The 13,568-nt window shown below is 41.5% G+C and overlaps 1 protein-coding gene across 1 annotated transcript in view; it reads right to left on the bottom strand.

Moving 5' to 3' along the window:
* Positions 1–504: 504 nt before the first annotated feature.
* Positions 505–13,568, bottom strand: part of tmem163a (transmembrane protein 163a) — a 55,021-nt gene continuing 41,957 nt past the window's right edge. Inside the window, exons 5-8 of the mRNA XM_076746877.1 lie at positions 12,401–12,497; positions 6,731–6,842; positions 4,702–4,843; positions 505–4,485 (exon numbers count right to left, since the gene is read on the bottom strand). Of these exons, the coding sequence (XP_076602992.1) occupies positions 4,425–4,485; positions 4,702–4,843; positions 6,731–6,842; positions 12,401–12,497 (412 nt within the window). The 3' untranslated portion in view covers positions 505–4,424. The remainder of the gene's footprint in view (positions 4,486–4,701; positions 4,844–6,730; positions 6,843–12,400; positions 12,498–13,568) is intronic.

Here is a 13,568-nt window from a genome sequence, read left to right as displayed (position 1 = left end):
AAACCACAGTGTTGTTTTAACCATTAGGAGTGCTGGTAGGTGTGTTTTGTTACTTTTGGAGCGGACCAGGTCAACTGTTCCCCCATTTCATATCTTTGTGCTAAGCTAAGCCAACCGGCTGCCAGCTGTAGTTTCATATTTACTGTACTGTACTGTTTATCATCTAGAAAGCAATTACGCATATTTCTAAAAATATCAAGCTATTACTGTAAGTAGAGGAGCACCATTTGTGCACAAAGACCATTTCATCATGAGTAGGAGTACTCAGAAAAATGAATGATCGCTACATGATGAAGTAATGAAGCCTACTGCTTAAAGACTGTTGAAACATGTTGTTCATGCAACTAAGTTATAACATTTATTTATAATTCTTTCGTCTATTAAAAACTAAAATTACCTTCAGGTTGACGCAAATTATACGATTGCATTTAATGCTAGGAAAGCTTTCCATGACAGTTGTGTGGTCGAAATGAAAAAAAGAAGACCATGTCTCAACATTGCTGATGAATAAGCAGGATAAAACTTTATTAATCAATAAAACTTTGCTCTTTGACAAAGAGATACCTCATGGATCTTTTACATAAATAAATGGCGTCTACATCATCTGTAATACCACTGATGTCATTACTGTACAAACAGACAAATAATAATTCTGTTAGTCAGGTTTGTTGGAAATTCAGTTACATCTTTGTGTTATGTGTGTGTGTGTGTGTGTGTGTGTGTGTGTGTGTGGCAGCAATGCATTTGTAACCACTGAAGCTAAAAGGGTTTTTACAAGCCCATGCAAAGCCTATAGCAACTGAGAAGTGGTTAGTATTGCTATCATAATTTTGTGAAATTGAGTGAAATGAATGGTTTGATGCCTCCTCTGGGTTGATGATAATAAGTCAGTCCATCAATACAAGCACAGCTGAGTGGTACACACATGTCAGAAGAGTGGACATGTTTTCAATGATTTGGCACAGTTCATCGAGCTGCAGGATCGGACGTGTTTTCTGAGCTTTATCAATAAAACAATGAAATGGATGCAAATATTCTACCACCTGTCAAATGATGCTTATGCAAACAAGTAATACATGTTCAGAGGTCATTTTTTTCACACACCTCTTGCAGTATTTTAGTGATGTTGAGGTTGAGGGTTGAAACATTTCATGGGGAAGCAGAAAAATCACATTATAGATGAATGAGATCCAACCACAACTCTGGTGATCATAGAATTGCAGTTTAGATTTAACACACTCTTTTGGTATTCAGCTGTTGCTCTTATCCGTTGATTTGCAGTGAGGGCAACAGCTTCAGAGATCACTCAATACCAAGGAGTGTAACGGGGCCACAATCACAGCCTAAATCTTCTGTAGCATGAATGTGCACAAGGGAAGTGGCATGACAATAAAAGAAAGTGCAGAGAAGAGAGGTAGAAAGGATTTTGTTGCCAAGATCAAAATAATCTCCAGTTTATCCGAACACAATTTTGTTAACCACATGAGCAAAAACAGCTTGTGAAGCGTAACGTTACTAAGAGTCATTATGAGTTTGTTCTGTGCCTCGTGTGGTGGTTATCAGCATGTAAACACTGTGCTTTGCTAATAAAAGTCATCGTAAAGATTGTCTTCTATGCATCAGAGAAGGGGGGTAAAACGTTACAAATCAGTGTGCTGTTGGTGAGTCGAAGAGGTGTGAGCGGACTCACGCCTCCAGTTTACAGCTAATCCTTATTCTTCACACAATAGAACTAAAGATAACACCAGTAATTTTGCACCTTGTCCAGTATGTCGACTCAGAGTTGATAATTACAGTGTATAGTGGATGCAGGCCCTTTCAGAATCACTGTCCAAGGCTTTGTTACTAAATTTAGACTCTCTCCAACTGATCCAGTGCACTGAATGCTAATTAAAACTCTTGTCATGTGGTTACCTTCCACAAGGGGGCTCAAGCAGTCTGGATACGCACTCACAGGAAGAAACCACACCACAAACAGCTCCACACAGTTTACCACAGTGGAGAGTTTTGGTCATGGGCTCAAATTCAATATCTGTTTGTGCATAACACAGCATCTATTCATTATTTATATCAGTTTTTCATAGAATTAACTTCAGTGCTTTTGTTTAAAATCAATCCATGATTTGAGCTCATTTCAAGTCTCTTCATTGTTCTTCAGTTTCTCTCTAAAAATATTGTGGGTGACACCCACTTAAGTTCACTAAAATAACACTGATTTGTGCCTGCAGGTAAAATAATGCTTTGCGCGGCATTTTATTCTTCTTTTGACAGCTTCTGGTAAGTGATAAATGAGCCTTGGACAGTGCTGTCAGATCACACCTACATCCAATCTGAGATTTTCACCTACAGTGCAAAAACTTACAGTAAGACTCATCATTTAGTTTCACCAATAATCTACAGTAATATGTAAAACAACCTTTACAATATAAGCACTATAGAGTAAACATTTTTAACTATATGTAACACTGATCATCCTATATGCGGTCTACTCCAAAAGGCCTATTATGTCGGCCATAAAGCACTATGACTATATTTGTGACTTCTTCTCACCGATGCACCCAAACAGTGTAATAAACATATTTACAGACTGTGTGGTTTGTATTTACATTCATTGCACATGATAATGAATGATAACGATGGGAACATGCGGAACAAATGGGTAATGCAGACACAGGAGAAAACACTGTCTCTGCAAACGATATGCACTGAAAATACATCCCCGCTCCATCTTTGTCATTGTGCTTTGTTTCATCTTAGGTTTCAGATTTTATCTTTTACAACTTTCCATGTGAAAATTTGCGGTCAAAACGTGAAAAAGAAAGATTATGAATAAAATAATATCAATAAAAGCAATAAATACCCTACTATATCAAGTGCAACAGTGCACAGAGACAATGATAAATAACAGGATAATGGTACAGTTAACTTTCCCAGAGAGTTTAGTGCTTTCACATCTATTAATTATCCAAGCTTGAAAAGGTGTTACAACAAAAACACAAGACAGATAGTCATGTGTTTTTTCCACCTTTCCCTTTAAAAAAACTCAGATTTGATCACATTCCTCAGTTGTTACCTGCTAAAACTTTGCCAAAACTGAGTTTCAAGTAAAAAAAAAAAGATACTGAATGGATTTCAGTAAATAACTGACGAAGGTGTTTGTGTGTTTGTAAACAAATCAAAGGATATGTACCATATATCAACATATGTAGAGTCAAATACAGCTGTTAAGACAAAACAGGCTAAATACCCTCAAATCATTTCTTAGTTTTGTGTGACGCGAAACTGCCAGCAGCAAACACGAGTGCATGGAGGGAAGTTTGCTCATTTGTGCTTGGACACATTACATACAGCACAGTGGGCGATTCAATGTACTGTAATATAAACTGGTTAAATGAATTGTGCACTTAAGTTTACAGCCATCGCTTGGCAAATGTTTGTCCTCGGTGTCTCCTGTGCTCTTTACTGCTGTTTGCTTTAAGTCCTCGAGTTGGCTGATGGAGAAATCGGTGTTTGACTTGGTTCAGCTTCTGCTTTCTGTCCCTTTGTCTCTGCTTATTACTTCCTGTTTTCCTCTCTCACCAATAAATTAGGACCTATCGTGGCAGCACTGAAGGGAGGAGGATGTTGAGGATTTGGACTTCTCTTTGTCTGTTTTAATAATAACTATAAAACAAACGAACAAAAAATAACGTAAAATTAGTAGTGTCATACAGTAGGGTGGAAAAAAATCATGAATCATCGTTTTCTGCATGGAATTAAATGGAAATCATACTGAATGTTTTTGTCCAGGTCTAAAAAAAAAAAATCAAACAATCAAAAAAAACATTATTTGATAAATTACAATGGTCATTAAACCCACCATACAACAGCTGAACCCTCAGGACAGATCAATATATCGCAGTCTCTCGCGGAGTGAGAACTGTGATGGTGTGTAAGGTGTCATTGAGCAGCAGTTACTGTACGTCCACGTCCGACAAATCCAGAGCTCCTGTTGGAGTCTCAGTTCTTGGGCCATTTCCTCACCCCAGGTGTTAAACAGGTAGTTTCACGGACAGAAGAGCAGAAAAGACGAATTCAACTGAAGTTTCCTTCCAGCAGGTGGTCTCCAATCATGTTTCCCTCAAAGTCTCTTAGACGTCTGTGTGTGTGTGTGTGTGTGTGTGTGTGTGTGTGTGTGTGTGTGTGCATGCATGTGTGTTCGCTCATGTCTGAATGTGTGAATGCACGTTGTACTGCGTATACAGCATGTGTGTGTACATGTTCATGTGTATGAGAACATGGGAGTGTAGCGTCTATATGTGCAGGTGAAATGTGTATTAAAGTGTGTCTGAAAGACAGAGAGAAGAGGGCGGAGGGCAGGAGGCAGCCAGGTGTGTGGGTGTGTGTGCGTGTGAACCTGCTCGTCTGGTCGACACACACGCCTCTCACTCGAAACGCTCGTAGTTCCTCGTCTGTCTCACGCGGGGCACCATGTCCTTCAGGAGTCTGCGGAGACAGAAACAAGCTCTCACTGCAAAGCATGGAGGTAAGGAGCAAGGAACCTCCGCCTGCTCCTCGAGCCAGCGCGGAGCTGTCAGAGGGAGAAGTGAATCTGGCACTGACAGAACATAAACAAAACCTGAATGGATCTAACAGAAATGATGAAATACTTCAAATCAATAGGTCAAAGGGATGTAAACGGGGGACTGTTTTATCTCTTACTTGACGCCATACGCCAAAATGATGAGTCCAATGAGAACGCCGATGGTGCCATCCAGAAACCAGACGTCGGGATGGTGCTTGAAGACTTCGGCGCTGATCAGAATGGAAAATCCCATAACAGCACCGACCAGAGAGTTGAATCCTGGGAAACACACACACGGGGAAAATATCACGGCTGCCTCTGGGTTGTCTGTCGGAGCAATCGAGCAGTTTTCAGTTGCCTAAACTTACTCACGCTTTCCAAACCCTCACAATGAGCCGCCAGAGGATTCACACGGGTGTTATCATGAGTGGTGCACAGACTTGAATAAATATATATATCAATATAGCAGCTGATTAGCTTAGTTTAGTGCACAAAGAAAGGGGGAAACAGCTCACCTGGCTCTGTCTGCAACAAAATTCACCTTCCAGCACCTCTAAAGCTCACAAATACACACTGTTTAATCTGTACGATGTTACAGGGGGTTTATGTCCAGGACGAGCGCAGTGACTCCCTGGAGTGTCATCACCATGAGATGTATGAGATGCAGTTTTTTTTTTTACCTCTGCATGGGGCCAAGCTAGCTGTTTCCTTCTGCATCCAGTCTTTATGCTAAGCTAACTGACTGTATTGCTTCATATTTAGCATAAACACGTGAGATTGGTATGGATCACGGAGCTCTTGCCAAGAAAGCAAATCCTTTTATTTCCAACCCCTGGATATTAATGGCTACAGCCATCATAATTGTTGACCACATCTACTGTGTTGGACTTACCCGGTATAGCAGCTGATGTTTTTTATAATTACATTTCTCCTTGTGTGAAAGCTAGCGCAGTGGGTTATTGTCTAGCCTGCAGTAAGTGTATAGTCTTGTGGGAAATAAATCCAGGCTCTGAGAACAGCAACCTCAGGTTTATTGGATTGATGCCCTGTGCATTCTGAGACCTGGGGATAGCAGTGTGCAGTGTGTGTGGGTGTGTGTGTGTGCTGTACTTTTGTTCACGTGTTCGTGTCTATGAGCAGCCAGTGGGTCATAACCTGTGAGTTCTTTCAGCTCCGTAATGTGAGTAACTTTCTCCCACACAGAAACATTCACACACATACACTCGGTTTTGGTCTTAATGCTCTGGATTCTGTTTCGTTGTCACGCTTGCTTTGTGTTTGGCCTTCTACACTTGGTTCAGGTATTTCAACTTTCTGCTACTGTATACTTCTACTTCACTACATTTCAGAGGGAAATATTAGTAAATCTGCCGCATTTATTTGAGTTATAGCTTCTGGCTGCAAGCGAAGACTTCGAATGCCTAAAATAAGCATTTAAAATATGATTCATTCTTATAGAGGAAATTAAACTACCCACCAGCATAGGAAGAAATACAATTATCTCACTCTAGACTGGCTGAAACACTGAAATGCCTCTTACAACTACATGCAATAATCCAATAACAATATATAATACTATAACTTTAATTAAATTTTACTCTTGATACTTTTTGCTGGTAATATTTATGTACTTTTACACTAGTTAGTGTGTTAGTTTTACGTCAGTGAAGGATCTGAATATATCTTCAACCACTGTTCGTGCAAGAATTTCAACATTGCTTACAAATATTGTATCAGCTCTAGAAATAAAATAATCAGATATAAACATCTGTATTTGAATTATTTATGTATTTATATGAAATTAAATGCACCTGGTTTCAGCTCCATCATAGTTTATTTTCTTTCCCTATTGAGCACCATCTAGTTGTTTATTTCTACATTCAGGATCATTCAACACTACCTCTCATTCAGTCAAGCAAAACCAATTTTAAGGCCAGATCCCTAAAAACCAGCACAGCTATTTTAAGTCAGTCAGCTCTGGAACGGTTCTGGTTGAACGACTTGTCATCTGAGAGTCAAATACGATTTCCTGTTGCTGCTCTGCAGCCATTTGTAAGCTTTGTAAAGCTTAATGAATGTAAGCCTTGTAAGATCCCCAAAAATGATGAAAACAGGGACTGTGTTTGTGCGTGTGTGTGCGTGTTTGTATGTGTGTGTCTGCCCTACCGTCGGTGATAAGTGCCCGGCTAGTCAGCACTCTTCCCAGCATGAACTTGACCACAGCCAGCAGAGCACACGTGAGCCCGCTCACTATAGACACACTGAAGAGGAAGTCGTCCTAAACAATGACAGGACAGAGAAGAACTTTCTTTGAAACCGTGTGTGTTGGATGACATAAGAAGAGGAAAAGAAGAAGATAAGGCAGAGAGAGAAAGCTACACACAGCGTCTGTACAGCAGACTCTACAAGCACCAACATTACCCGTCAGACAGAATGACCCACAAAGCTTTTGTCAGCTCAAGCATTAATAATACATATACACGCTTGACTTGGTGCATCAACCCAAGGTCATACAGATGACGCCTCTAAGTGATGTGAGGGTTTGGTGTTTTCAGCTCAGTCTCAAACAGACTCAGCAAAAACCAGCACCTGACCTCAGAGTGTCTCTCTATCCGATTTAATTGGCCCAACAGGGGAGAAGAGACAAGGAGGAGAGGAAAAGAAACTGAGAGAATAAGAGCGAGTGAGTGAGGAAAATCCAACTCTTCTGTTTTTCCCAGACCCCTTTCTTCAAAAGGGGGAGGGTGTTTATAAGGCAAACGAGCATATGTTGCAGCGGTGGTTATTGTGGGCCTGTGAGCCAGCATGCACAATACCAGGACCCAAAAACTGATGCAGCACAATTGAATTCAGCCATCATTAATCTTAATTTTTACACCAGTGCTCTTCCTGTCCTCCTGTGACATGTCAATAGGTCTTCCATAAAATAGCACGGTGGCCCTGAGAGCTCAACGCACTGCAACTTGAGAATAAACAAATAGACAAACAAGCAAATTAAGTATTGAGCTGTTGCTGTCCTGGTTTATTGTACTCATCAAAAACACTCACACTGCCGTCAATTTTAACTCCAGCTACAATTAAATCATTTAAAGCAGTAACAGCTTAAATCCTGGCTCCAAACCTGGAGTCCTGTCACGTCGGTGGCTGGCAAACTGTTGTGCTGCTGTGGGACGACTTTTTTCTTCGACTTCTCTTTCAGTATCCTCTTTGCAAAAAGTTGTCATTTTAGCCTAACTTGTCAACTTGCTCAATCCGTTGGACTGAACAGTGAAGCTTTATCAGACCTAAAAACAGTACGAATGTTTATTAAAGATGCTACACACTCTTGGTCCTGCAACACAGGTGCTTTCACTTGATTTGCCTGATTAGGGCATGCAAACACTGAGCCTGATGAACATCTGATTTTGGCTTGGAGAAGTTACACCAGCCAAGTTAAACCTGAGCAAGCGGGAGAGAGTCAGCACACAAAGACATTTTGACAAGACAGAGTAGGAAAATCACAGGTGGGCGTAATTAAATTAAAGATGGCTGAATTCCATTTGGCTGCTTCAGGTTCAGGGGCTGGCTGTTTTGCATGCTGGCTCACTGTTGTACTGTCATGGCTTACTGGGATACTTGACCAGAATGTAGCCATCGTTAATATTATTAGTAACACCTGAGCTTTTCACCTGTGTGACAAGTTAAAATGCCCCTTCATGACAGACATTAGATATTATGTGAGATTATATGAATCATCACTGACAGCTGTAGAGTCGGACCTTTCGTGTAAAAAATGACAAAAATGGACATCATATAGCAAAAAGTGAAGAAGTGATTGCTTTGCATTTCTCTTGTCTATGGCAAACACACACAAACACACACACACACACACACACACACACACACATATCCTGGTAAACCAACATTAGCTTCCTTGGAGTTTGAGCTCTTGATTGCTGGTCAGCTAATAGCTCGTTAATCCCTTGTTTTACTCACATTTAGTCGAATTAGACGGAGGAGTTTGTGCTGGATTAGTGCACTGTTGAGATCTATTTCGGAAAGCTGACTACAGTGTAGTGCATCATTTTTGCATTTAATTTCACATGCATACATATCCTTTACTGGCTGCCTGCGTTCAGAAGGCTATCTCTCCGTTGTCGACTGAATTCTCTCTACTTTACAGGATTACTGTGATATTATGTAATGCCCTACTGCCCCTGTTGCTGTGTGCTGTCTGTACACAGGAAAGGTCAGTTCTTTACACTTGGTTCCTTATTTAAACTCTTATTTATTGAGGAAGACTCAGCGAGATCAAGATCTGAGAACGAGCTGTGTCAAAGAGTGTCACCACATGCGTGTGCTTTACGGATATGTTTGTTGCATCGGTGTGTGTTGTCCTCTCTCCATCCAGCACAGATGCAGGGAGAGCCAATCGCAGCCCTCTGTGTTTAATCAGGCACTAGACACAGCCTGCCATGAGACCAGCAACCCAGGACGTGATGCGAATCAGGATTCCTGATTTCCTTCAGCCTTTGCCCACTCGATGTGATTTTACAGCCTGATACTTCAAGGCAGCAACGTTTTACAGTATTCACGCTGTATCGCTGCAGTTCATCTTCTCCTGTACAGGAAATCGTCTCAGAAGAAGAAACCGGGGAACCCAACTTGAGCTGATGACACCATCAACTTGGAGACATCATACTCAGACTGCAGATTCTACTTTCCCTCGAAAACTTTTTCTTTCCATTTTCATAATTCCTCTCTGGCTCTTTCAGTCACACAAGCTGTCCTGCAGACACATACAAAACCGAGCACATAGACGGATCACTGCTGGTATGCTGAATCACCTCTGACTGCTCTTTGATGAAGATTTCAGCGAACAAGGCTGTTTGTGCCAAGAAAAAAGCCCAAAGGTGGATACAGAGACAGAGAGGCAATGAATGAACAAAAACAGGAGTGAGAACAATAAAGCAGCGAAGACAGACGTGGTAATGAAGGGAGGCAGGCTGGGTGAGCTGTTAGGGAGAGGTTCGCGAGAGAGAGACTGGGTGTAATGATGAAAGAGGGGCGAGAGAAACAATGAAAGTGATGGCATGTGGAGGGTAGAGAGGAGAAGCAAAAGGTAATGAATGCGGTATTGAAGAAAGAACGTAGAGAGAGGCTGGAAAAATTAGACGTATATTGGATCTATACCATACATATACATAGGTATGAATGATGTTTCTATGCACAAAACATCCACTTTATTCAAAAATAAAACAGAAGCAGGGTGAAGTAAAACAGAGAGTGCCAGAGCCCAGACTGAAGGTACAAAGGAAGCGAGATGGTGAAGAAAAGAGAAAGAATGTCAAAGAGAAAGACGGTGGTAATAGGCTCTTGCTGGTGTCAGGAAGCTCCTCTGAGACCTAACACCCCCAGTTCCTATTAACATAATGGCACTGAAGCATCAAACACAGTCTGCCGACGAGCTGCTGCCCTCAACCTGCTTCTCCACTAGCCTCAGTCTCTTGGCTTTATCTCTTTTGATTTGTGGTCAAAGGGGGCTTCAGTGACTCAATTTTTACACCATCAAACATGCACTTAAAATAATCAAGAAGACACGCGTGGTTTGCCGAGCGCAGATACTTCATATCCATTCTCAGCTCTCCTTAAATCTCATTAGATCCATGTCATCACTCTCTATTTTCTGTCTTCTCCTCACTTTATCTATATCTACTCTTAATCTGTTGTTTCCCACTTTGTTTAATCTATCGTTCAGTCTCTTTCTTAACAAGTATTCTGTTTCTCTCTGGCTTTTAATAATCAATCAATTTACTGGAGCAAAGTAGCAATGCATTGTGACACATGAATTTAGGCAAATCCAAGACTCAAGCCCATCCTAATTCTGGAAGAATGGCTCCTATGGTGTTCCTGTGTTGTGCACTGAGCTGCTAAGTAATCCTGTGACTCATGAGATTCCCCCTAAAGTATACAGACAGTGCACTTCTGTTTGTTTACAAGAAAAATCCACAGGGCACCTTTAAGATGCACTCCCTGATTTTGTTAGAGGACCCAGTAGTACCTCCAAGTCGAGTTCCTCTCAGCTCGATGCTGTTTTAAAATTCTACAGTGAACTGTGTTGAGTTTAAAAATATCAGATATCAAGATATTTTGGGATTTGGGAGCGCTGCTGTGCACCTTAAACCTTTGAAAGTACATAATAGGAAACTTAAAGAGGAAGTATGTGTTTTTGGAGTGTAAAAATCTGGCTTACCTCTCTGTCCTGCATTCACTGGATAATGAAATGGACAGATGGCGAGGGTTAAATCATTTACAAACCAAATAAGAGGTTTCAGAGCTGGAAAGGATGCGATGGGCACTCCCTGAACAGTGTGATGATGGAAGAGTTGGGCCGTGCCCCAGCAACAGAAAGATGAGACTATTTTGGGACCTTATTTATAGTCTTAACACCTCCAGAGAGAGGTAGGAGGGGGTGGGGAGTGATGTTGACATTAAAAAGAAAGTGTGTGTGTGTGTGTGTGTGTGTGTGTGTGTGTGTGTCTGTTCCGAAGAGAAAAAAAGGAACAAAAGTCAGGTGGAGGGAGACAAAAACTCTGACGTCAGAAGAGCCACAGCAGAGGGCTATAAAAAGACACCTTGCTCACAACGATGAATGGTGTGTGTGTGTGTGTGTGTGCATACGTGTGTGTTGCTCTGTGTGTAGCTGTACTGTATGTGTGTGTGTATTGATTCAAATAGACTCCAGGCTCTTGTAAATTTTCATTCACTGAGCCAGTTTGTATGTGGCCGCTCACACACATGCTGTTTATACTGTCGGGAGGAAAATACAGCAGCTGATGGGAAGTGTTCTTTGACGAAATACTGCAGGAAATCACAGATGTTTCAGCAGCTGCACTGTCAGGATATCGGCAATCCTTTAAAAACTATGTCTTAACCTTGAATTAAACAGCACTTAGGTCAATAAACAAGCACTGCAGGGCAAATGCAAAACTTTACCCCTGCGATGCAGTGACATAAAGCATGACTGTCGTGATAACCAGAAGTCCAAGGATTCCCTTTTTAACACACAATTTACAGTCTGATATCAGCTGAAGCACTTTACTGCACACTTCACTGCACACGACATGCAGTTTAATCGTCCCAAGGAGGACCACACAGCCATGAGGTCCACAAAATAATCCCCATCTTGGTTGGGGCTTGACACTTCAACCTCCAAGTGGGGAGTTTGAAGGAAGTCGGCATTTAGGAGGAAGAAATGGGCAGAATGAAATACATTGCATTATGGGAAGTGTAGGTTATTTGAAGCTTGACTCACATTATGGGTCAAGCTACATCTGACGGACAGATTTTGACAGTTTTTAAAAATTTGTCTCTTGTGAGTCCCAGCACTAAATGCAATATTAAACTGCTGGAGTGCTTTTTAAATAATAATCAACATATTCATGAGTGTGGACACCGGCAGTTAACCTGGTGTAATTAAATCTCTCTTAACTCTCAGACAGCAGTCCTCCCACTACACACTACTGCCAAGAGTCACCCACAAATCCACTCACTAAGCAGAATGTCAGTATTGGACAGTGTTGCAAAGTCTTGGGCTGTTTCTAAAATTAATATACATGCACCAGTTTATTTGAGTGTCCACACTGTGAAAAAAATTCTGCATGATTTGCCCTTAAAAAGGAAAAGCTTCTATGGCGTGGACACAACTTCCTGCTGAAAATCCCACACTGCAACACGCCTCGTTTTCTAGACGTGAAAATGACAATCATTGCCACACTACAGCTGCCAGCAATGTATGTGTGTGTGTGTGTGTGTGTGTGTGTGTGTGTGTGTGTGTGTGTGTGTGGGTGGTCTTACCACTTCTGGGGGCAACCTGGTGGCCAGATCATGGCTGGCTTTTCCAAGGATGCACAAGGAGGAGAGGACGAACACAATGCCGAGGACTACACATGCTCTGCAGACAGACACAGACAGACAGACAGACAGACAGACAGACAGACAGACAGACAGACAGACAGACAGACAGCAGAGTGTTAGGACTTTGCTTCAGCGGCTGTGATCTCGTTGATAAACCTGCCACGTGTACAGTGGAACCAAAGCAATAACCCAAAGACACTTTATCCCTGACTTTGTGTCTCTCTCTTGCATTTGAATCAGGATAATTTAACATTTTCCTGCAGCAGCGATGACCCATCGAACGTTCAAAGTATCCTCACATAAACAGAATAAATGATAGTGGCAGTGGCCTTTGTCTGGCAAACTTGGAAAGGTTTTAATTAGTCTCTTTGAAATATTAAAGAAACGAAAAAATGCAAAAGAAAAATTCAGCCATTAACAGCTCTTGACTTACAGCCAGTGCATCCACAGACCTTTGGAAATTTATGCCAGTAACAATGTTGTCAGTGATATGACAGTGATTCATCAATTCCCTTCAGCTTCTCTCTTAATTTCAGAGGCTAATGATAGAATTAGCCACATGGCACTGTGTCGGGCACAAGGCATGATGTACACAGCAGTAACAGCAGCAGCCTGACTTTACTGTTGATATATACAAATAATCTAAAAACCAAATTTCTCAAATGACACAGTCACAGTGTTTGGCAAATGTCAGAAGACTGTTTGCGGTCTATTTGCGGCACCGTGTGCTGCCGGAGTAAACATTTTCCAGGCCTCCAGCGCTCCGTCAGAGCGCTTGAGGGTGGCACTTTGTGATGTTAGTTTATTAAAAAATATCACACATAATGAGGTGAACGTTTTCTTTTTTTTGTTGTTGTTTCAGATTTTTTTTTTGGGGGGGGGGGGGGGGGGGTACATGATACTTGCATATTCAAACTCCCTTGTTCTAGCAGCAATTGAACAAGATCTGGTTATTCATACCTCTCCATGGCTTGATTTACAGTCTCACTTCCTCTGACACATCTGCTGGGCCTGAATTACAATATCTGTGTCCCATCTATCTCGCCACAGAGCAGAGACACAGCGTCTGACAGGTGCAGTGAAGTGGTGTTTATCCTTTACTGATATG

The sequence above is a fragment of the Chaetodon auriga genome, chromosome 13, assembly GCF_051107435.1.
Source record: "Chaetodon auriga isolate fChaAug3 chromosome 13, fChaAug3.hap1, whole genome shotgun sequence".
NCBI lineage: Eukaryota > Metazoa > Chordata > Actinopteri > Chaetodontiformes > Chaetodontidae > Chaetodon > Chaetodon auriga.
This window is presented reverse-complemented; position numbering and strand designations above follow the sequence as displayed.